Source organism: Diabrotica virgifera, chromosome 5 (genome assembly GCF_917563875.1).
Source record: "Diabrotica virgifera virgifera chromosome 5, PGI_DIABVI_V3a".
In the NCBI taxonomy this organism is placed as follows: Eukaryota; Metazoa; Arthropoda; class Insecta; order Coleoptera; family Chrysomelidae; genus Diabrotica; species Diabrotica virgifera.
In genome coordinates, this window is record NC_065447.1 from 49,504,384 (window position 1) to 49,531,402 (window position 27,019).

General features: G+C 32.2%; 1 protein-coding gene across 1 annotated transcript; it reads left to right on the plus strand.

The window, feature by feature from the left end:
* The first annotated feature begins 7,138 nt into the window (after window positions 1–7,138).
* LOC114341473 (uncharacterized) lies at window positions 7,139–25,807 on the plus strand. Its single transcript, XM_050652483.1, has 2 exons — window positions 7,139–8,336; window positions 25,005–25,807. Exons 1-2 carry the CDS (start codon window positions 7,268–7,270, stop codon window positions 25,709–25,711), a joined length of 1,776 nt encoding a protein of 591 aa, XP_050508440.1. The 5' UTR covers window positions 7,139–7,267; the 3' UTR covers window positions 25,712–25,807.
* Window positions 25,808–27,019: the final 1,212 nt, after the last annotated feature.

Consider the following 27,019-nt stretch of genomic DNA (forward strand, 5'->3'; position numbering starts at 1 on the left):
ATTAAACATTTTTTCTTTTAAAAGAAGCTACCTGCCGCTGTTTTTCGAATGCCGTTTTTACAATTTAATTTAGTTTAATATTTTTCGAGATATTCTATTTGTTTATAAGCCACAAAATTGTTTATAATTTTAAAATATTCCTGGGGCCGCTTAAATAGTCCAATTTTAATTCTGTAAAGTACATTAGATAGGTATAGTGTCTTTTTATGAAAAAATCATAGTTATTCTTATGCATCATGATTATTGTCGTTATTATAGCGACCGTAAATTTTTAATTAACAATTCAATTGTTGCGAAACTGTTCATTCAATTTCCATTGGCTTCTGGAATTATAATCTATATAAAAAGGGCTTTTACATTACCAAGTTATTTAATTATTGATTAACAATTACTTATCTAAAATTTTAGTTGAAAATTAAAGATTTTGTTGGAAAAACCCGCTTTTTACGGGGAAAGTTTTCGTCAAAGTGAATCAGGAAAATACATCTCTATGCAGAATTTAATTGCGGTGAATTTTTATTTGGGTGTTTTTGGTGTAAAGTTCAAATCTTTGGGTTAGAGCGAATACGCCCCGAGCGTTAACAAAGTGTCAAAGCAAAATCGACCGACCTGCTCATGGTGGCGGTTTTTTGAAATTTTATTAGGACGCTTTATGTATGTTTAAATGAGACATTTAAAAAAAATGCCGTGTCACGCTAGTGATATTATGTATTAATATAAACAGAAAATAAAAACGCACTTAATGTGATATAAATTCTTCACTTTCCAATATTGATTATCAGTTTGATTTTGTATACATAACCTCACTATCGCAGTTTATGTCAATAAATATTTATTAACGAAAAAGAAAATATTTTGTTGCACTATAAATTACATTATAAATTAATAACTAATGAATTCTAACAATTGTATTCGGTTATTATCACTACAAAATAAAATATTCAAGTTTAACAAAATAATCCCATAAGACTCAATGTTAAAACTTCCTGACAAATCTGACATCGTGTCACGTGACTGTAAGTAGAGGGGAGACGCACGGAGCCAATGGACTTCCTAAGTCTTGACGTCACAAAATTGGGAGGAGCTTATATTTGGCTCCAAACAATTTTGTTTGTAATGTTAAACACTCATAAGGAATTTTTAATTTATTGTTTACGTAGTTTGTGTGACAAAATAAGACTTTTCATTTAGGTATTTAGTTAAAGAAACGTGCCAATTAAGAGATTTTTATTCGTTTTGGCTCAGGTGAGTTAATTTATTGCAATGATTAGAACGTAAACAGTGTTGAGGTTATGTTTATTTTCAATCACTAAGGAATAAAAACCACCTGAGCAAAAACGAATAAAAATCTCTTAATTAACACGTTTCTTTAACAAAATACGTAAATGAAGTCTTATTTTGCCACACAAAGCACATAAATGAAAAATGTCTTATGACCATTTAACCTTACAATCAAAATTGTTTGGAGCCAATATAAGCTCCTCCCAATTTTGTGACATTTGTGACGTCAGACTTAGGCTGTCCATTTATGTACATATGGAAAAAGAAGAAGAAGAAGATGTATGGGAAAATGTGGTGAGCAACTTGGATAGTCCATAGCCAAGGTCCCTATACCATAGGTTGTATGGTAACTTTGACATTGACAAATGAAATATTGTCATCGTGACGTCACCCAGACGATCAATTTTACGAATTGTTTGTAAACATAATAGGATACGTGGTTTGGAGGCTATATTTTGTTATTAAATATCGTTAGTGTTTTAATTTGTGTTTATATCTTAAGATATAATGTATCTATAGATATTATTAAGTGTTTTTAGTATAATAACTTTAACCGAAAACTCTTTTACAAGTGTTAAGATACATTTTGATGTGGTTGTATTAAGTACCTACTTACTTTACTGGATTTTCTTTCTGCTGTATTGTATAGTAAAGGACATTCGTGTATAGAGACATTACAGTTCTGTAATGTCTCTTGCGGTTCTTCACATCAAGTTTACATCATCTGTGTAGGTTACAATCTGCTTAGACTTATTGAACAATATATCTAATTAAGTCTATAGATAATAGATCTATTATATGTAATTGTTTCATATAAAATTATAACCAATATTGCAGCCATCTGAAGATCGTTTGAATAAACAATTATAAACTAAATGAATATATAAAATGGGCAAAATTCCCTTTATTGCGCTGAAATTGTATTTTTTTTATAATTTACTGTTAATGTAAAATTTCACAGGTACCTATTGAATGGAATCATAATGTTTTAATAGTTTTAGATATTATAATCCAGTACCTAACGTAATCAGATGCTCTTATGTTAAACTTAAGGGAAAAACTACTAATTTTGATACATAAATCTTTAGTTGAATCTCTTTTTCACCATGGTTTACATGTTAGGAGGAATTTACAATAATGTACTACATGCAGTATCCCCAATTCAAAATTATTATATACCTACTCAAAATCATTTAAAAAAGTAAATTGTATTCAACCCATTATTAATATACCTAGGATATTTGAATGATTTAGTCCCATATATACACAAGAAAGAATCTCCTTCTGCTTTAATTAAGTAGTAATGCTATTCTACTGCATATATTTAATTGCAATTATATTCTATGATTTTTGTAACTCTACAGGTATCTACCACATTTTTTAACGAATATATGAAATAAATAGTTATTAAAAATCCAAACGTATTTTTTTTAAATATACACATTTTCAATACATTCCTACTTTCCGAGTTCATTTCAATGAGTGAAGTGAATGAATTTGAATGCAGCATTCTGGGTGACGTCACTCCCGCCATTAGATTCTCGACGCTGATTGGTGGAAAGTTACCATGCAACCTGTCTATTTATGAACCTTGGTCCATAGCGGTCACCTGCAGCTTTTGAACTGAGTAGAGAGCTGTGGAAGAGTTTGCTATGGAACTCTATAAGGACCTCGGCATTGCCTTCTTTATGTATTAATAGAAAACATAAAAAATGTGACTGGCTAATTGACACTCAAGTCTATGCCATAAAAAAATTATCAGAAAATTTTAAACCGCAAGAGAGCGCTATCGTCGAAACTCACAGCCAATAAAATACTTCCGAAAAATTTTTCGAACATTTTCGCACCCCTCCACCCAAGTTTCCTATTGGCTCCGTGCGTCTCCCCTCTACTTACAGTCACGTGACACGCTGTCAGATTTTGTCAGGACGTTTTCACGGTTCTTAGACATTACTACGGTTGCCTCAATCGACTAACCAATGAAAATTAAGGGTGAGATTACGTCACGAGAGTTTACTGTCATTTGAATCGTAATATGATTTTTTTCGAATCCTGAGAAAACCAAGTATTTTAGAAAAATTTAAAAGCAGGATGCAAGATTACATTATTACCGAGGGCGGAAAGCCCCTTAGAATAAACAAGCAGATTCTATTGAATGAAATATTTGAAATTAAATATCACACTTCTCTTTTATTTTCAGCCCTGTAACTTATTAAAATAAACATTATAGAAGTTTTCAGGGTCTTTCAGCGCTCGGTAATAATGTATTCTTTCATTCTGTGTTTAAATTTTTCAAAAATATTTATTAGTTTTCTCAGGATTCGAAAAAAATGAATACAATTAAAACACATTGAGAATTTTGACATGCATCCAAATTTTGCATTAACTCAATGTAAAATTCTGAACTGTTGAATTCCAGCTTCCCTAATAATTATTTTACATCAAAAGACATTAGAAACTATTTGTAGAGGATTGAAATCTGTATTGGAAATAACTGTTAAAATTGGTCTACGTAATTAAACATATTCCAAAATTTTGTAAAAATGTAATACATTTTAGTTTTCAGCCCAAACTTAGGCCACACACAATGCAATAATGTTCACATTTTTGAACTGTCAATATTTTTATTTTATCATCTATTGTTTAAAAACAATACAGTTAATAAGATACCCTCAGTTGCGGAGATAGGATTAATAATAAAGATTTTTTATTCAGTCAATGGTGTGAGCACTGTCAGTTAAATAGTAACGTGTGGCCTTACTTTTACACGCATACTTATTGTGGCAAATGTATCATATTTTTCAAAATTTTGAAATGCATTTAAATCGTAGAACAATTTTAACTTTTGATTTTAATACAGATTTTAATTCTCTACAAGTATTCTCTCATGACTTTTGATGTAAAGTAATTAGGGAAGCAGGAATTCAACAATTTAGAATTTTACATTGAGTTTCCTATGGCCCTTTTTACGATTCACCACCCGGTATAAGATAAAATGTGTACTACCCACATAACAATTTCATGTTCTTAGTATATTCATAGAACATACTTTTCAGAAAAAGTATATGCTGAGAATATGCGTAATTACCATTGGGAATGTGCAGAGCAGATGCTGAGTATATACTACATTACAGTACTTAAACGTTCTATGTATATACTTAGAATGTACTACCGCACTTCTTTTCAGTATATACCAAGAATATCCGTTTTAGAACATTCTAAGGAGGTGCTGTAAACCTTCTATTTATATACTTAGAATGTACTACCGCACATCTTTTTAGTATATAGGAAGAATGCACTTTTTAGTATATGGGAAGAATATTCCAAGGAAGTGCTATATATTGCTCAGAAGTATGTTTTCAGCATCACCGAATCTCATCCTAGGTTCTACTTTCTACTAAATTTACATATTATATATGAGAATGTAGTTTGTACATTCTACAATATTACTTAAAAAGTAAATATGAAATATATAAATTTTTGTTAGTTATATAAATATTATATAGGTAAGTAGGTATATATATTTACGTATATATTATATTTAGTTTATTTGCATATAAAAATAAAAATGCTGAATATACCTATATGTAGTACCCAAATATATATTATGTAAAATATGTATGTAAATAACTAAAATTTATATGTTGTTTATATGTACCTATATACATACTTACTATTTAAGTAATATTGAAGTACCAAAATGAATTTTTTATTTGTAAGTTGACCGCAAACAAAATAAATAGGTTAATTATGCATGTTCCTATTCCTTGTAGAAATACTCGGTCTTCCTCATAACACAGCACAGACCAAAATACACAACCCGCATACAGTGATAGTGTTGAGTGTAGATACAAATACAAATGCCAAATGTTTTTCATATTTTGTATTTTGCCTTTGTTCCCAACCCCTTATGCAGGTATGAAGCGGTCGTTTCCTCTTTGTTTGTGGGTTTTGGCTCAGCTTATCTGAATGTCAATTCCATGTAAAAATAAAATTCTAAGAATACTCATGATAAACTTATTAAACCAAAATAGTAAATGCATTTCAATGATGAAAGCGAAACCAGAATTTCTCCTTTTTCGTTAATACAATTAATTTTTAAACGTTTTTACCATACAATTAAAACAATTTTAAATAATGAATTCGGTAGTTCAATAGTACTGCCTACATACATATATTTTTAAATTTTATTAATTATTCATAACGAAGTTGATAATCTGTTAGCCTATATTATAGGCTAACATTATTCTTCCTATCCATACACATATTCCTTTTAAGATATTTTAAAAGTACTTATAAGTATGTGTCAAGTATATACTTTTATGTAATATTCGATAAAGGTATATTCTAAGAATAAACTTTTTTGAATATTCCGAGATACTACTTACACGAATGTACTCAGTATATTCGGTACGAGGATATTCCTTAAAGTATATGCAAAGAACATGAAATTTAGAATATTTTTTATGGTACATGCTACGCTTGTACTACGCATATACTAAAAAGAATATACTCCGACGAATGTTGGTAGTATATGCTTTGAACATGATGCGAACATCATTGTTATGTGGGTATTTGTCTTATTATTTCATAATAACACAAATAATACACATATATACACAATAACACACATTCAATGATCGAAAATCATTTAAAAATATGGGATTGTAAACTCTTGTGACGTAAAGTCAAAAATATAAGTCTCCCCACCACCGTCGGACAAGACAACCGTAATAAAGTCTAATAACCGTGGGACGTTTTAACATTTAGTCAAAAGGCCGCGTCTCACCATCAAATAATTTGATCAAACAGTTCTAGCAAACTCCGGAAGTACGTCAAAGTGACGTCACAATTGCAGTTTTTTGAAATTCTAAAAATCTGTGCTCTCACTATCAGTCTAGTTTGATCAAATTTTTTGTATTGAGTTGTCTAAAGGCCCCGTCTCACCATCAAATAATTGACAGTTAATTTGATCAAACTTGACAGTCAAACTTGACTAGTGACACAAACTATACATACTAACTGTCACTTTGTGTCACTAACTGTCAAGTTTGATCAAATTAACTGTCAATTATTTGATGGTGAGACGGGGCCTTAACTTGTTTGTACTTTATTTAAAATTAAATTTTTTCATTATCCACTTTATTATCCATTTTTATTATCATTATCCATTTTTATTATCCACAATAAACACTCAGGATGTGACGTCACTAACTGTCACTTTCAGTTTGCTCAAATTGATCAAATTATTTGATGGTGGGACGCGGCCTTTATGGGATTATTTTGTTAAACTTGAATATTTTATTTTGTAGTGATAATAACCGAATACAATTGTGAGAATGCATTAGTTATTAATTTGTGCTCTAATTTATAGTGCAACAAAAATATTTCCTTTTTCGTTAATAAATATTTATTGCCATAAACTGCGATAGTGAGGTTATGTATACAAAATCAAACTGATAATCAATATTGGAAATAGAAGAGTTTATATCAGATTAAGTGCGTTTTTATTTTCTGTTTATATTAATACATAATATCACTAGCGGGACACGGCATTTTTTTAAATGTCTTATTTAAACATACACAAAGCGTCCTGATAAAATTTCAAAAAACCGCCACCATGAGCAGGTTTGTTAACTGATGTAAAAAGGTCAAGCTAGGCAAGAGATATGCCATGCAAGACGGACTTGCATAGCCTTGATGTAAAGCTGCTTTCAGAGCGAATTCTGTGGCCCAAGCTTGTCACGCATGATTACAAAAAGACAAAAAGTACAATTTTATGAGTATTCTGGACTGGAGCCTGGAGCTGAAGAAGGCCATGGACCAACATGTCACATGTCATTGTCATTATTTTTTTAAGATGTTGATGGTGGCCAAGCTGCCTGTCTACAGGCTCAACAGGCTGTCTATTTTGAATCTTTTCTGTTTTCTGTTATAATTTGAATTTTAACACAACAAAAAACAGTTAGATAAAGTGGAATTTAAAATGATTTGTGATTATATTTTAAAAGATCTTCCATCATATCTAAAAGATCTGCTTTCAGATACTGATTTAGATAAGGTTCAGTTAGTTTGCAAAAAGAAATCATTGAATAATGAAAATGATTTTACAGAACCAGTATCATCCATTTGCAAGGAAGAAATTGATAGTGAAATTAAATTAGATGTAACAGGGAGTCCTTTAAAAGTAACTTTGTCTGGAAACGAGTCACTAAACGTAGATGTCCGAATAGTTCAGACTTGGACAGAGTTAGAGGCAAAACAAATCCCTATGACCATACAAGAAGCAAGAAATTATTTAAACAGTAGACAAACAAGAAATGGAGGAAACCTTCCGGTTTTTGTAATATGTGATGGTTGTAACCCTTTAAAGACTGTTATCTTGGGCATGCAGGAACGTAGGAATGAAATATTCACTTGCACGGTAAACATACTTGGATGTTTCTCTAAATCAGATGAAAAAGTGGCTCTCAGTGCAATGGAAAAAAGTCATCTACTGCTAACCAGAAGCCGAAAGTGTAAAATAGATTATATAGTTACATTTAAATATTTTATTTTTGGATCATTTTTACAAAACGTTAAGGACATTTATAGTTGTGAAGATTCTGGTAGTGTATGTATAGAGACAAGTGTTAACAAAAAATGTGCTTTCGATAATCCCTGCACTTTACCTGATGTGATGAAAATAAACGTACAAGTTATCACTGGGCACAGAAACTCTTCATTATTTTTTCTGTGGGATGATTTAATATTATTAAATAATTATATTAAACTTACAAGCTCTGTCAATAAAAAAAATCCTGAAGCAGAAATATGTAATAATCCTTTGTCAAGTGAAGATGTTTATAATAACTTAAATGATATTGTGAATACGAGCCTAGTAAAAAGGGAACTAAAATCAGAGTTCGGATTAAACAATATGAGATTACCCAATATCATAGATAAGCTGTGGAGTATTTTGAAGAATTGTCAAGATTTGAGATTTCTCAGGGAGGCTTTTCACTTCTTTTTTGAGGAACTTGCTGAATCAACGTCAAATGTCAGACTTCCACCAGGTATGTTTAAAACTAAAGTACCTTTGTGGTTGATTAATAATTAGATATTAACACCACATAAGCAATGGTCACTTGATATTATTACACAGATACTTCGCATTATGGCCTACATATTCCACAAAACTTGGCCGTAAGGTGATAAGTCATATAAGTAATCAAAGATTCTAATACAAATTCAATGTTCAATTCAAATTTGTTATATGTGTAACATAATTACTTATTCCTCATCATTCCAAGAGGAGCATAGGGTGTCAACTGTGTCTCCATTCTGTCCTAACCTTTGCACGAATCTTTATTTCTGCCCTGGTTTTCCTAATAGCATTAATTTCTTTCTCTACACTTCTTGTCCACGTTTCTATAGGTCTACCTGGTTTTCTCTTTCCATGTGGTGTGTATTCTAGGGCTTGCCTCGCTATGTCTTTATCAGGTCTCCTTAGTGTGTGCCCCATTCAACTCCATTTCCTTTTGCATATTGGCTTAGATATAGGTTCCTGCTTAGTTCTTGTCCATAACTCTTGGTTTGATATTCGGTTTGGCCAGTAAATGTTAAGAATCTTCCTTAGGTATTTATTTATGAACATTCGCATGTGTCCAATACATTTTCTTAACACTTTCCAAGTTTCTGATCTGTATAGTAGCACAGTCTTCACATTGCTGTTGAATAATCTTATCTTGGTTTTACTTGTCATCTGACATGAAGACCACATTTTCCTTAGCATATTGAATGAGTTTTGAGCTATTCCTATTCTCTGTTTTACATCCTCCTCCGTCCCTCCTTTGTTGTTCAAAATACTGCCCAAGTAGTTAAATTTCTCTACCGATTTTAATTCTATGCCTCCCTGTGATATTCCCATTTCTCTTGGTGTATTTATTTTCATTATCTTAGATATTATGACATTTATGTTAACTGTCTGACCTTCTTCCCTGCCTTTGCTACTTTTTCAGTTTTGCTTTTACATGTGTTGTCTTGTTTCTGTTAACCCTTAAACGCCCAACATTATGCAGGTTATATGTATGCCCAAGGGGGTGGGTAAAAAAATGTTCACCTTGAAAATAGCTAATATATTTATTGAGAATTGTTACAAATGTTAGAAATGGATTAAACTTAAGAATATTATGCTTAGTAAACACAGCATTTTCTAAAATATTAATATGAACGATATACTTACTTTAATTCAGTGAACAAAAATATTGATATACCAGATTTTATGTCTTTTGACAACGAAGAAGGTTTCGGTGGTAAATCTGTCACCACATTGTTTGCAAAGTACTTTGCAAACAACTACTCTAACGATAATGTTAATTTGAATAACTTCTCTTTTGCACCCAACTCTTTTGTTGACATTCCATTCATATCGTTTAACATTGAAGAGATTTTTACTGGAATTTGTTCTCTAAAAGATAAATTGAGCTCTGGTCCTGATGGCATTGCAAATATTATTTATTTGTTCTCTTGAAACTCAACAATGTCCTAACTTCTGGAAAGACAGTTATGGTATACCAATTCACAAAAAAGTGGTTCGAAACAAGATGTAAGAAATTACAGACCAGTTTCGATCCAGTCAGCAGTTCCGAAATTGCTTGATAAATTAATTGCTCAAAAATTATCTTGGCGTTGCAAAAATTTATTCATTGATCAGCAACATGGCTTCATAAGTGGAAAATTGACAATTTCAAATCTCATTATTTACCACAATCATCTAATTACTTCAGTCGACAATGGTCAACAAGTTGATGATATATATTCAGATTTTTCAAAAGCTTTTGACCGGGTTAATCATGAGCTATTATTATACAAGTTGGATGCCTATGGATTTCAGTCTTACCTAATATCTTGGTTGCGTAGCTTTCTTGTTGGTAGAACACAAAAAGTCAAAATAAAGAATTATTTTTCAAATAATATACAGGTTTCTTCTGGTGTTCCTCATGTACTCATCTAGCCCCGATTCTTTTTAATTTGTTCATTAATGATGTTAATTCCATTTTTAATTACTGCTCTTTTTTATTATTTGCTGATGATTTGAAAATATATGATATTATAACAGTTCAAGGCATAAACAGCTGTTTTAATCTTCAGAACGACTTTGATGCATTGAGCAATTGGTCATCTCTTCACCTTCTCCCATTGAATCCCAATAAATGTCATTGCATAAGTTTTTCAAGAAAGCAAACTTAATTAAATTACGACTACTATTATGTGAACAATGATCTGTCTTTAATTCGTGTTACTGAAATAAAGGAAATAAAGGGATTCTTTTCAATTCTGATTTAACTTTTAACACCATTGTGCCAGGAATGAGAATGTTGGGATTCATAATTCGTAATACTCAGTCCTTATCAGCTTATGCATCTAAAGTAGTTTTTACAGTCTATGTCAGATCCATTTTAGAATATGGGTCTGTTATATGGAACCCACACTATTACGATTCAGTTAAATGACTGGAATCAGTTCAGCATAAATTCTTTAGGTATATTGCATTTAAACTTTCTTTAAACAGAATTACAAAATCTTCTGAAACTTACATCTCTGGCAAACCGTAGATTGCCAGCAGACTTAATTTCTTTGTTTAAAGTTATATCCGGAATTGTTGGTTCAGAAGAACTGTTATCTTTGTTTAGATTTCGTGTGTCTTTAAAAGTTACAAGGAACAATGTTTTGTTTGCCACTAATAGTCATATAACCAACTATGGATACCATGTTCCATTGCCACGGCTCATGAGATTAGGTAATTGTTATAATCTAGATGTAACAGGGGTTTCTTTAGCGAAATTTCGTAAGGTGAACAATCTACTAATTTGACTGTTCTTAGTGTTTTTTTTTCTCTTATTGTTTATGAATCAATATATACTTGTTACATGGTTTTAAGTAGGTTACATTTATTTAAGTAGGTTAAATATTTTATTTTATTTTTACTTCTATTTGTGTAATTTTTATTACTTTTGACATTTGTAAATACGAAATATTTCTATATGATCTAATTTAACTATTTTTGTATGTTCTATTTCAATATTATATGTATTCGCGGTGTGCAAGTACTTGGAAAGGGAAACGAGAAACGACTGTGCGCGAGTCGCGGAGAAATATTGCAACTATCTTAAATAATTCATATTGTCAATTGAAATTGTCAAATTGACGTATATTTCATACCTTCTGTCATTGACTTAGAAAAATTATATATTGCTCCACAATATTGATATGATATGCAATTATTATATAAAGGTAAATTTAATTAATTGTATTTTGCTTGCAATACTGCATTTTAGTAACGGATTTTATTTACTACATACAATTGTTTACGTTTGCTAAACATAACCTGCATCTTATTTTTTTCTTCTTATTATTTTTTTGGACTATGGTCTTGACAATTATCCAGCAACCAGGACTAATATAATTGGCCAATATAATTAAAAGTGCGAATAAAAGTACAGAGCGTAGAAATAGAGGTCGCTTTGCCGAACTTGCACGGTCCCAATAGATTCAATATGTATAGATTCAATATTCAATATTATATGAAGAGGGCGAAACACATTATATGTATAATTGTAAAAAAAAGGTTTTACCATTTAATAAATAAATAAATAGATGTATAAACCTTAAACGAAATTATGATGTACATCAAAATTAAAATACCAGTAAAGACAGTAATTCAGATTTGTCGATTTTCTCCACATTCTTGCTTTCAGTCTCTTCATTAGTGTGGCTGATAATTATGTGGATTATGTTCCTGCCAACGAGAAATTATATAAAAACCTTTAGTAACAAGTTTTACCAAGGGTGGACTTTTGTACCTACCCATGTTTAACTCAAAATATTACTTTTATTTTCAAAAATATCGGTAGAGCCAAATTAACATTCGATAAAGGGACTACTATTTAACAATAAATAATTTTTGAAAAATTTTGGAACACCTAATAAATATGTTACAAGGGAATGTGCATTAGGAGGACATTTTTTACCTACCCTTGGACGTTATAATATATAATAAGCGAGTCTTCTACAGCTGTCGCCGCTTCTCGCATCCTAATTTCCAGCGTTTTCTGTCGAAGCAATCTTCAGTTTTTAGGTCTCTGGCGGTCATTGCTTCTTCGACATCTTCTCTCCAGGATCGTCTTGGTCTACCTCGTTTTCTTCTAGTGGGTAGAGTCTATTTTTTTATTTTTTTCGGCCATCTATTTTCAGGCATTCTCTGTAGGTGTCCATACCAGTTAAGTCTTTTGGCTTCGATTGTATCTATTATATCTAGATCAATTTCCATTTGTCTCCTAATATCTTCGTTTCTCACCCTATCAAGTCTAGTGAGTCGGTAACATCGTCTTCAATAGTTCATTTCCATCGCCTTAATTTTTGACTTGTTTCTTTGGTTGATTTCCCAGAGTTCAGCGCCGTACAACCCAATACTTTCTATTATTGTTTTATACATTCTTCTTTTATTTTCTTTTGTTATTTTATTACTCCACAATAGTCCGTGTAGCTGTCTGGTGGCTGATCTTGCTTGGCCGATCCTGGAATGTATTTCGTCGTTACTCCCTGCTTTTGAAGTTATTTGGACTTCTAAGTATTTGAAGACCTCTGTTGGGTTTATAGTTCCCATTTCAATCTGTAGGCGTTCTGGTGTTTCTCCTACAACTAAGTACTCGGTTTTTTGTATATTAATTGTAAGGCCCCACTTAGTGTACTCCTCTTCCAGTTTTCTGAGCATATAGTCTATATCACTCTCGTCTTCAGCTAGAATGGCTTGGTCGTCAGCAAAGTGTATTGTGTACAATCTATCGTCATTGATTGGGATGCCCATATTGCAGCACTTTCTTCTCCACAGTGAGAGTGCCTCATTTAAATATATTTTAAAGAGTGTAGGTGCTGTGCAGCAGCCTTGCTTTAGGCCCTTACTAATAGGAATTTCTCTTGTTAATTTGTTTCCAGTTTTAATGTTTACCATCATATTTTTCTAAAGCTGTTGTACTGCTTGTATATTTTTTTGCTTATTCCTTGTTTTTCCATTGCTATCCAGAGCATTGAAAGTGGTACACTATCGTATGCTTTTGTCAGATCAATAAAAACTATATGGGTGGAAAGGTTGTGGGCTAATCTTTTCTCAATAACCTGCTTTATAGAAAATATGCTGTCCATACAGGATCTGCCTGCACGAAAGCCATTTTGTTCTTCTACATCTGTCATCTCTTTTTCAATTTTATTTTTTATTATTTTTCCATAGAGTCTTGAGAGTGAGTTTATGACACTAAGCCCCCTGTAGTTTGAACAATTTTTTCTATCTCCTTTTATGTATATGTTGTTAATATGTGCTTTTGTCCACTCAGGTGGTAAATTATGACCTTTATAGAATAAGGTGAAAACATACGCAAGTATTTCTCGTAATACTTGTGGGCTGTGTTTTAGTAATTCGTTCGGTATTCCTTGTGGTCCGCATGACTTTCGATTTTTTAGAGTTCGTATTGCATTCTCGACGTCCTGTACTGTTATTCCATCGTCTTCATCGTATTCTACTTCATATGTTGTTGTACTGATGTTCGTGAATTGCGCTCTTGTTTCAGTCAAAAATTGCTAGTAATGTTCGATCCAAGATCTTTCTTCTATTAAATCTATTCTACTAGTTTCTTTTCTGTTTGTTCTCAGATCTTTTATCGTTTTCCATGCTTCTCTTGATCTTGTTGACCCTATATATTTTTTGAGTCCTTCGCATTTACTTTCCCATGAAATATGTTTTGCTTTCGTTGCTAGATTTTTTACTTCTTTGTTTGATCTTGCATACGTTCGTCTATCATCTGGGTCATTTGTTTGCAGCCATTTTTGATACGCTTGTTTCTTGTTATGTACTGCATTAGCAATGTCATGCGTCCACCACAATGGAGTATTCTTTTTGTTCATTTGGATTGTGCCGAGCGCCTCATAAGCTGCTTCATTGATTTTATTTAATATCTCGTTATAGGTATTCTGGGCTGAGGAGTAGATCAGGTTCGACAATTTTTGGCTAAGCCGCAGCTTATATAAAAATGATGTTGAGTCGTTTTGCAGTGCATCAATATTGTATTTAGGTAGATCCGTCTCGAGTGATTTTGATTCGAGCTGGTTGGTTGTCATTTTGATGTAGTAGTCGCTGTCGATACTGTAGAAAACATTTTGATCTTACCATATATTGGTCAGTTCCACACTCCGGTCCTCTTAATACTCTTACGTCTTCAACTTGTATGTGTGTTTCTTGTTTAGTGATAACATAATCTATAATTGACTTGGTTTTTCTCGTTGGTTGGACCCAGGTATACTTATGTATGTTTTTATGTTGGTAGAATCCGTTTAGAATTTTCAGAGAGTGCTGTTCGCAGAATTCGATTAAATGTTCCCCATTTTCATTTGTTTTAGCCTCACCGTATTTATGCATATATATTCGTATATATTCACCCTTGGACGTTTAAGCGTTAAAAAGGCATATATTTTATCTTCTGCAAATTCTAAGTCCTCAAATTGGTTAAGAACATTCCATCTGATTCCAGTCTTATTACTAGTAGCCTGAGATAAGATCCAGTCAATTACTATCAGGAATAAGGTCGGAGAGAGCACACAGCCTTGCCTTACTCCTGTACAAATATCTATTTGTTCTGTTATCACTTCCCTCTGTGGACTATGTGTGCTGTGGACCCTTCGTAGAACAGTTTTATAATTCTGATATACTTGGGAGGTATTCCGTATTTCTCTAGTAATTTCCATAAGGCATTGCGATCTACATAATTAATTTAGCCTCTTTGGATTGCTAATCTCGAGACATTTAACCGCTTAACGCACACATTTATTTGCAAAAATACGTCAAAAAATTACCTATTTATTTTATTACAGTAAAATAAACTACGAACAAGACTATTGTCACTAGATATAATCTAAAGTAAAAAACGCATATTTTTTTAGAAAAATATAAAATATCAAATACCCTCATGCGCTCACCCGAGTTAACTCTGTCGTAACTTTTTACATACAAAATACTACAGTAAGAGAAGAAAATTGCAATTATTCAAGTATACAGTCGGAAAAATGAAAGAATACCCATGAACGAACATATAAAACACTATGTATTTTCCTGTCACCGTGTCATAAAGAAAATTGTCCAGTGCAAGTACATGTAACAATAATTATTACATGTACTTGCGCTGGGCAATCTTTTGTGTGACAAGGTGACAGGAAAATACAGCGTGTTTTATATGTTCGTTCATGGGTATTCTTTCATTTTTCCTACTGTAATAATGTTAAATAGTGCTAACAGTGTGATACACTCTAAAACAAGGGGTTACACACAGAGGTACGTCAGTCAGGGCAGAACGTGACGTCAGCAAAATAGAATTCTACTCATCATGATCCCACCCCAGTCGGCAGTCGATCGTAGAAAGTTTAAAATTAGAAACGAAAAAACAAGTGGGCACGGGCGCCATATAAAAATTTTTAGGGGGGGGGGCAGACGTGAAGATGTTGCAGATTACATTTCGTATACTTTGGATAACCATATATAGCTTAAAGGCCGAGGCCCAGAACCATATATAGGTATGGCCGACCATGCAAGTGGGGATACCGTTATTTAGCGCTAGAGGAGTTAAAACACGTAGGCGCCTTATATATCGTACAAACATTTTAAACACGAGTTGTTAACTCGGTTAAGCGAAAATAGAAACGTAGTTTAAAACCGAGTTAACTCGGGTAAGCACGTTAAGCGGTTAAAGGTGCAGCAGATTGCAAATATATGTTTTAATGTCTTCTTTTTATGGCAACTAGTTTGAATGGTAGATTTCGCAGTCGCAAGTCCCGTTTCCTTGCAAATTTCAAAAATTTTCTCTCTAGCTAGCCATTAGAGCAGAATATTTTAGGCTGTACATTGAAAACGTGCCTTAATTGGAGAGGGCCGTTATAGCGAAATGCCGTATAAAGAGCGGCTGTATAGCGAGGTATGGGTGTATTCAGATTTTAACAAAATTTCGTTATTTCTTTGATAAAGCTTATTATGTTTTGTTGAAAATTATTTTTCCAAAATACACTCAGCGGCAGAGAAAACGGGCACCCCAAAAAATGGGTCATTTTTAATGTCTTGTATTTCCTAAACCTGATGTCCGATTTAAGTAATTTTTTTAATATGTTATAGCCTTATTCTTTATCAATATCGCTGTAATAATATTGTTGCTAGACAGGTACATTGTCATTGTATACAGGGTGTACGAATCAAACTGTGTTTTTTTCTCAAACTTTGGAACACCCTGTGGAATGTTCTAGCTTTTATAAAATACTAAAATTAAAACCCAACTGTATCCACAGATTTTCTTAACATTTTGTTTTTTTATTCATTCGCTTATGTTGGATAATAAAAAAGTTAGGCATTTTAATAACTACCCCTGTTTTTCGTCAATACAGGGTGTTTTTCAATAAGTACGGCAAGCTTTAAGGGGTAATTCTGCATGATAAAATAATGACAGTTTGCTTTATAAACTTGCCCGCAAATACTTCGTTTCTGAGATAGGGGGTGTTGAAATTGTTCTTACAAACTGACGATTTATTTATTGCTCTAAAACGGTTTGCGATATGCAAATGAAATTTGGTAGATTTTAAGAGCTAGTTATTGAGCATTTTTTGGCATACAATTGAGAATTTTATATTCACCATTGGCGTGCATACGGGATATATCTAAAATATTTATACCCGTATGCACGCCAATGGTGAATATAAAATTCTTAATTTTACGCCAAAAAATGCGCAATAACTACCTCTTAAAATCTACCATATTTCATTTGCATATCACAAACCGTTTTAGAGAAATAAATAAATCGTCAGTTTGTAAGAACAATTTTAACACCCCCTATCTCGGAAACGAAGCATTTGCGGGCATACGTTTATAAAGCAAACTGTCATTATTTTATCATGCAGAATTACCCCTTAAAGTTTGCCGTACTTATTTAAAAACACCCTGTATTGACGAAAAACAGGGGTAGTTGTTAAAGTGCTTAACTTTTTTATTATCCAACATAAGCGAATGAATCAAAAACAGAATGTTAAGAAAACCTGAGGCTATAGTTTGGTTATAATTTCAGTATTTTGTAAAAGCTAGAACATTCCACAGGGTGTTCCAAAGTTTGAGAAAAAAACACAGTTTGATTCGTACACCCTGTATACAATGACAATGTACCTGTCTAGCAACAATATTATTACAGCGATATTGATAAAGAATAAGGCTATAACATATTAAAAAAATTACTTAAATCGGACATCAGGTTTAGGAAATACAAGACATTAAAAATGACCCATTTTTTGGGGTGCCCGTTTTCTCTGCCGGTGAGTGTAGAACATCTTCTTCTTCGTATTGTAATATTCAAACGAGCGTTCATATTTATATACACTTTTATTAATTTATTTATACAAGTTTTCTTTACAAATCTGTAGCTTAAACTAACTCAAATAAAAGCGAGGTCCGCTTAAATAGCGAATAACTTTGTTCTCGATAATTCCAGACTTCGCAACCTCTAGCTATTGTGTGACCTTCCACATACCGCACGTCTTTCTCCACCCATTCCACGTATGTCGTGCTTCCGCCAGAATGTTCTGGAGATGGAACCGTTTGGAGCTGCTACTTGCGGCCGGTGATTCATTCTTTTGCTACAGTATTAACTCAGGAGATACTCATTAGTCTCTGGCAACTCTAATAAGTTCTGTGGCCTCAACGAAGGTCAACAGTTTTCTTATTGGTAGTTTTTCAGGATCTTTTCTGGTTCACCTCAGTTGACTAGTGAATTCCTGCCTTACATCACCTAGCACACTGCAATGGCATAGTATGTGTATGGCAGTCTCTTCTTCCATTTCGCACTTTCTGCACCATGGTTCATTCTCCTTACATAATTTGTATAGGTGATTTCTTAAACGGCAAAGTCCAGTCACCAGTTCAGTGACTGTTGATCTTATGTATTGAGGTTGATCAAACTGTTCGATAGTTATTTATCAATATTCTTAATTATTTTTTAGTCTGGATTTGCCCTTGTGGCTCTTCATTTCTATTGATGATTTTTTACCAGCCATTTCGATACTTCGTTATTTGTAGCATCTTTAGTGATGCAACAGAAAGGTTCTGGGCCTTTAAAAGATTCTCTCGAGCCTTGTTTCGCTAACATATCTGCTCGTTCGTTCTCATGCACCCCTTCAAGACCTTTTTTTTTCTGAGGTGAGAATCTTCTAAAGAGATCTGGGAAGGTGACCCAGATACTGTTGGATTCGTCCTAGCTGTAACGTTTGAATGTTGCTGAGGTTAACTCGAACGCCTACCAATTAAACTCACCCCCTCTTCCAGCAGCGCACCAGGGACATTTCTTGGCGAAAGTAACTTCGAAGCGCACACCTCGGCCCTCAAATTAAACGGTGACAAAGTATAGTTTTCAGTATACCCCTTCATGACCTGGCACCCATATTAAAGACATTTATATGCTCTAATTATAGAGGAATAACTGTTACCAGCTCAGTAGGGAGGTTGTACGGTCGAATAATAAAGAAAAGAATAGAATCAGAATACGAAGACATGGAAGAACAAAGTGGATTTCGTGCAGGAAGATCGTGCACTGATAATATATTCGTTCTACAGCAGGTAATAGAAAAACGGAAGGCAAGGAATCTATCTACCCACCTATTGTTTGTAGATTTGGAGAAGGCATACGATACGGTACCTTTGAAAAAACTGTTTCAAACATTGACGAAGGTAGGTCTCAGTAGAGAGTATGTGGATGCTATCGCAAATATATACAAAAATGCAAGAAGTGTCGTTAAAGAAGGAAACTTTATATCTGAATCATTCCCTATATCAAAGGGGCTTAAACAGGGATGTTGTCTGTCTCCGACTTTATTTAAAATATATATTCAATCATCGCTAGAGCAGTGGAGGAAACAAGTATCCGGAATGGGAATAGACATAGGCAGTGGTAAATGTCTAACAACTTTGTTTTTTGCAGATGATCAGGTAGTCGTAGCGAATGATGAGGAAGACATGGACTACATGTTTAGAAAACTAAAGAAAGAATATGAAAAATGGGGCCTCAATATGAATATGTCAAAGACAGAGTATCTTAAAATAGGGGATGATGAAGAAGATCCAGAGTTAGAAATTAGAACCACGAAAAGATGTAATGAATATAAATATCTCGGATCTATAATATCTAAAGAAGGCACTACCAAAAGAGACATCGAAAAGAGAACGCAGCAGGGCAAAAAAGCGGTAAACATTCTGAGCTCTCTACTGTGGTCTAAAGATATAAGGCAAGAAACGAAATTGACAATCTATCGTACCTTGGTAGAGCCTATTATGACTTATGGGGCAGAAGTTTGGCAGATGACAAAAAAAGATAGGAAAAGAATAGAAGTAGTAGAAATGGATTATCTAAGGAGAGCGTGTGGTATATCTAAAAAAGATCACATCAGGAATGAAGATATTAGAAGGAGAACACATACTGTATATTCCAGTGTAGATAAAATTGAAACTAGACAACTAGTGTGGTATGGTCACGTGAAACGAATGAATGAAGATAGATGGCCAAAGAAAGCTTTAAATTACATACCACACCAAAGAAGAAGAAGGGGAAGACCTTCAGTTGCCTGGGAAGAAAATGTACGGCACATCATGAAAGATAGAGCCATCAAAGAAGACGAATGGATGGACAGAAAACGATGGCGGTCGAAATGCGAGAAGCGGCAGAGGCTGTAGGAACCTCGCTGATAGATAGATATCTGCATGTAAGACATCTTTGCAGTTTCTCACCGGTTTTGATTTGGTGAGTGGGTTCTTTACACCCAGAATAGCCGATTGGTTATCTGTGTAAATGTCGATTCGCTTAGCTTTAGTAGTGCAGTCATTGAAGCGTAAAATAGGTTTTTACCTCCGAAATTTTTTACTATGAACCGATTTACATGAGATTTTGGAATTAGGCTTATCTTACCCTTAACTTCAAAAGTGATATTGACCCGAACTCCGTTTTTTTATTTTTAAGGGGTGAAAACAACCTCTTAATGGAAAAATTTACATTGAGCCATTTTATCACCAGAAAACGTGTTTAACAATAAAGAGTGACATTGTGAAGTGTTTTCTAACACAATGACCTCATGTTAAACTCATTTTCATCCCCTTGAAAACCGCACAACCCTTGCAAACAACCCCTAAATCAAAAAAATATACAAAAAAAGTAATTTAGTATGACATAAAAGATTTAAATATAGAGTAAATGATAGTTTACGTTCTCTATCTTAATTATCATATTGTTAACGCCCTGTCAATCCTTAAAAACAACCTATAAATAGAAAAAATTTAAAAAATTAATTTGGTTTGACAAGAAGACTTAAATATAGAGTAAATGATATTTTACGTTCTCTATCTTAATTATTTAATTGTTAACCCCTTTCAACCCTTAAAATCAACCCGTCGATTAAAAATTGTATAAAAAATTTCTTTTGATAAACTGAAAAGGATTTAAATATCGTTCCACGTTCTCGAAAAAGCTATGCTGGAAAATCATATGCTCAAGTTCTTTAACCCTTAAGACTACCCCTAAATTAAAACATTGAATATGTATGATTATACATTTAAAAATAATTCAATTATAGAGTAAGAAATCACCATTCATTGAATAAAATATAAACTTACAAGTTACGTGGAAGTGTACTAGACTAAATTAGTAATACATTATAAAAAAAATCTGCAACAGGAGCATTGCAATAGATAGAAAACCCATAAATGAACCATAAAATACATTAAAAAACCATAAAAAATCATTTACTTTTACAAAACATTAGAGTCATTATTTTACATAAAAAAACATTATCCTTCATGACTCAATGTCGGAGTCATGAAGGAGTCATATAATTAAATAAAATATTTAATTATATTATAAACACGTGCTTATTCCTTTGCAGACGGAAATGGTCACATTATTATAGTATACATACTTTAAAAAATTCGTAACGGAAAAATGGAGCACGCACAGTAGACCACCAACAATACACATACTTTGAAATGTTTAGTTTACTAAGGCCCGGTTTTTCAGTGAGCGGTTAAAATTTTCGTTAGCTAACCTAGTTTAAATTTTAACCAATATTTTAACCCTTATATCGTTTTTGAGTGCTTTAAACCAAGATGTGCAATTCTATAGATTTTTGACAGAAAAATAAACAAAATAGAATTTCATAACCTATTTTATAAATAACAAATAACATAACATTACAAAAATGATTAATGCATTCAAGTTCCGATTCTTCATCTGATGATGAAGATATAATCAAGAATATAATAATACATAATACAATATTTCCCGCGATAACACAAAATGTCATAATTTAACTAACCTCTTCTTTCAGCAAATATAAACGTCTGTCGGAAAATTCGGAGTTAAACCACCTATGATAGCGAGTATCGGTTAAAATCTTGGTCAACTTAAACGGGTTTAAGCGATAACCTAGTACTGAAAAACTGATTAACCATAAAAATTTCGGTGACCGAAAAATCTGGGTTAACCCAGCACTGAAAAACCGGCCCTAAGTAAAAAAAAAATACGATTAGTTTTTGGGCCATAACTACTTCAATTTTGAAGCAATCACAACTTATAAAAAACAATTTTGAAGGCAATTAAAAGAGCTACAACTATTTTCATAATAAGATGTAGTGAAAAACTTTTTATTTTGAAACGGTGAAGGGTCAAAGGGCTCGAGAGAGACTGGTTGCGCTACCGCGCGCTCTTTAATCAATCATATCTTCGTCAATTTTTGTGTGATAAGGAAAAAAAAACCAAAATGTTTGTCAAAAAAGCCTTTTTTTTTATTATTACACGTTTTTAAGTATCTTTCATTATTTTTGAGATATTATAAAAAGAAGGTGTGGGTTTTTAAAAATTCGAAAATTGTTTTTTCTTAAAATCGTGATACAAAATCGTGATGTGTTCCAAAGCAGCGAAACTGCTAGAATCTATCAAACTCTTTATATTAAAGTTGATTCTAGACGGAATACGATTAATTTTAAGTTTGGTGGAAATGGCACTTATGAAATCCATTGATTTAAAAAAGCATTAGATGTTCCTCTTTTTTTCATTACAGCTCACTCATTTTACGTACAAAAACTTTTAACAGTGCTCATTTTAAAGTTTATTTTAAGCACTATAAAATCCTTTCTCATTAGCATGCATAAAATTTATTCGCTCCCCGCTAGATGGCATTAAATACATCGATTAAATTGCACACAAAATAAAAAAGAATGTGTGTGTACTTTGTACGCACGTAAGAAGTTATACTTCTACTACATATTATGTGATTTTTAAGACGATACCAAAAATTTAAAAAAATAAAAGAATAAGGCCCGGTCTTTTCACCTCCGGATAAAAGTTATTCGGAGGTTTATTTGACATATTTACATGTAATCTGCCGGATAAAGTTCCTAATAAATATTTTATTCGGAGGTGAAAAGACCGGGCCTAAAACGCACACAAACACATTGAAAAATGCCACAAAGAAAAAATGATTTCTGAACGATAATAATTGTTGGCAAAAATTTTAAATACGCATTTTCTGAAAAAAAAAATTATATAACAAATATACTTACAATCATAAAATGCATAAAAAAATAAAAACTTGCATCGGGAATCGAACCCGTGAATTTCGGGGCGCTTTGATTCGTAATCGAAGCCTAGACTCACTCGTCCAATTCCACATTATTTGTCATGTGGAAAAATAGGGTAACTGAACGTTTTACTGTTTGACAGTTGTTTTGAATATAATTAAATTATGTAGCTTAAATTTTGTGGAAGAAAATATTAAAATATAATAAAACAGTAAGAAAACAATATATTAGATGAAGATTGGTAGAACTTTTGTTGGTAATCAAATTAAGTATGTAAATCAAAGCATTACATACCTACTAGATAAATAAATCCACGCCAAAAAATCATAATTTAAAAATAAAAATCGGACCTAATTTGGGATTTCTCTCTAAAATCCCCATTCTTGAGAAAATAAATGTACAGTAGAGCGTCGATTATCCGAACGTCGATCAACCGAACGACCGCTTTTTCGAACTATCGACTCCCGCGTCCCGCACTCGAATACCGAGCAAGCGTTAGTAATTGACGCTTAAAATATCTACTATTAAAAAGCGCAAACTGCAATACTTGGGACATATAATGAGGGGACAAAAGTACCAGCTACTACAATTAATTATTCAGGGAAAAATAATAGGTAAAAGATCCATTGGCAGAAGAAAACATTCATGGTTGAAGAATTTAAGAGATTGGTACAAGTGCAGCAGCTGCCAATTATTTAGATCTACGGTATCAAAAATACGCATAGCCTTGATGATAGCCAAACTTCGGAACGAGGACGGCACCTGAAGAAGAAGAAGAAAATATCTTCAATTTTCTTCAGTATTGTATCCAAAAATAATTATGTTGTTGCAAAGACTGCACTCTTTTGTTTAGTTGCTAGTTGTCATTATCAGGATATAAATAAATATGTAGGTATATAAATATGGCTTTTATTCACTTGTGGATAAATATGTATGACTATTAATATGTATCAATATATTGTAGTTCGATTATCCCAACAAATCGGTTTTCCGAACACCTATGTCCCCCAATTAGTTCGGATAATCGACGCTCTACTGTATTCCAACCTAATCCAAATGTATAATTACAATATGATTATAATAAAAACTACTTACCAAATTGAATGAGTTTTCCTTGTCCAAAATAGTCCAAAAATATAGGTATATGAAAACTAAGTATTTTCTATGGGAAATAAGCCACAATTTTACTAAAAAATGAATTTATTAACGTTTCGAAGCCCAAATCGGGTTTCGTTGTCAAAATACTATCGAAACGTTAATAAATTCATTTTTTAGTAAAATTGTGGCTTATTTCCCATAGAAAATACTTAATTATAAAAATGCCACAAGGAAATAACTTCAGAACAACATATATGAAAACTATTTAAAAAGGCAGTATAACTATTAACTAACTTTTGTTTGTTGTTTCTTTTCACACAAATTTTAAAACGCAACAACCATAAATAATCAAATTACAGCTGTGCCACAGCCGCCATATTTGAATAATTTTTCACATGTCATTTGAACATCCGATCAGAACAAAGTTATAATGCGCATGCGCCGGGATCATAGGTTTTAACATATAAAAATTCACCCTCATATCGCCGGTAAAGAAGTATAACTTCAAAAACGGCTTTGATCTTCAATATCTCGCTTAATATTGCACTTAGAACACTCTTTAAACAACCAATTTGTTCATTTTTTTACCTGCTACAATTTTCTTCAGTATAATATTATCAGTAGTAATTGCACAAGAGCTCTGAAATTATTGAATTTTTCCCGAGTGACACTTTAAACGGAGTTCGGGGTCAATATCACTTTTGAAGTTAAGGGTAGGATAAGCCTAATTTCATGTAAATCGGTTCATAGTAAAAAATTTCTGAGCTAAAAAGCTTCAATGACTGTACTATAGGGTCTTCATCAATGATTTCATCAATAGAGGCCACCAAAGCAAAAACTTCAGCCTGGAACACAGTTGTACGTTGACCTAGACCTAGGCTGTAAGATTTTTTGTAAAGTTTATGTATTGTATTGATTAAAATGTAACATAAAATATGTTTGGTTGTTTTAGATAATACATCGAACATGGCATTCATAATAAATGGTATTTTGGATGGAAAACTAGCAGTACCAACAATTGACTGTGGACAGGCCTTGGAATTCTTAATCGAGATAGTAGCGGAGAAACTTAAAAATGATTATCAATCAATACTAAAAAATTTCTGTGTATCACTCTCCAAAGTAATTTCGTCAAAATGGAAAGAACTTGAAGACAAGTTATCTGTAGAAGAAACTCACAGAAAGACCAGAATAACACATGTTTTAAAAGAAGATAAAATAACACTCAAAAATTCATTAGCAAAATTAGAATTTTTATCCAGGCTTCATATTATATCAGAATTTATTTATTTGGTAAAAGATGGAGCGTTCTTTCCAGAAAAAACATTTGGGTATTTTTGTGAGAAGGTCTGCAAAGCTTACTTAGTTGAAAATGTTGCATTACCTGAATTTAAAATTTTATTAGAAAAACCTGTTTGTAATTTCAGTATGGAAATTAATAGCTCAGATAACGATATTGTTGAAAAAAAGATGACACCTGATTTTTGTTCTGTTAAGATGACATCCATAAAAGATAACTCAGAGACTAAAACTATATATTTATTATCTAAAAATAAGATTTTTCCTCCAAATGTGTTTGATGATTACGATATTGTTGAAAAAGAAGAAAGTATGCTTTATTATGTTTATAAAATGGAGAGCAAATGTGTCAAAATTTAATTGTTTTTATTCAAAACTTAGTATTGTTTTTTTGTATCAGTTTTTATTTTTATATTTCTTAAAACTAAATTAAAACATATAGATACTTTTAAATTACCTATCTGTTTTTTATGTCCATTTTATACCTTTTTTCTTGTGACTAAAAAAACCTTTTTCTGCAATAAAAAGTTCAAACCTCAAAGTACTTGTTGCTGTGGGTTATTTTCCAATAGTCTAAGAGACGATATAAGGTCGAGCTTCACCGCTCTGTTTAATGGATAAAAATTATTGAAAATTTAATTTAGTATGTAAACAGTAATTATAAAAAACAAGGGGTGCCCGATTTGATTTTGTTTTGATTGTAATTAATAATTAAAAAATTATTTTTTTTATAAATGAAAAAAAAATATTTCGACCCGGGCAGATTATTATTTCAGATTTTTTGGATCATTCTAAACAAAAAAAGGTGTTTATAATCTTTAAGTTGATAGTTTTTGAGTTATAAACAATTTAAAACTGAAAAAATTACGGAAGATGACGATTTCCAAGACACAAAAACGTAAGTAAAAATATTATTTTTGAAATTACGAAGTACCTAAATTCAAGTTCAAACCTTATTATATCAGTTCTTGGTAAGTATTTTGGACTTATTCCATTTTAGAACATTGTTTTTTAGTTGTTAATACATATTCGTCTTCCCATAAGGAACCTTCCTCATTAACATTTAAAAAAATATATTTTAGAATAAAACCTGGCAAAAATTCTTATCTGGACCTATACTCTGGGCTAATTAGCAAAATACAAGAAAAAGTTATTTACCCGCAATTTTATTGCCGGAATCGAATCTTATGATTGTATACCTATATTAATAATATGGGTATGCAAAGTCCGCAGATAGTGTGCTACTTTTTTTATAAACAAAATGGCGCCCGACAATCGTTTTTTTTTCAATTTTTGCTCTATAACTCCAAAGATTTTAACTTTACACCAAAAACACCCAAATAAAAATTCAGCGTTATTAAATTCTGCATAGAGACGTGTTTTTTCCGATTTACTTCGACGAAAATTTTCCCTGGAAAATTCGGGTTTTTCCAACAAAATCTTTAATTTTCAACTCAAATTTTAGATAAGTAATTGTTCAATCAATTTTAGATAAGTGTTTGTTAATCAATAATTAAATAACTTGGTAATATAACAGCTCTTTTCGTATAGATTACAATTCCAGAAGCCGATGGAAATTGAATAAACAGTTTAGCAACAATTGAATTGTTAATTAAAAATTTACGGTCGCTATAATAACCACAATAATTATGATATATAAGAATTATC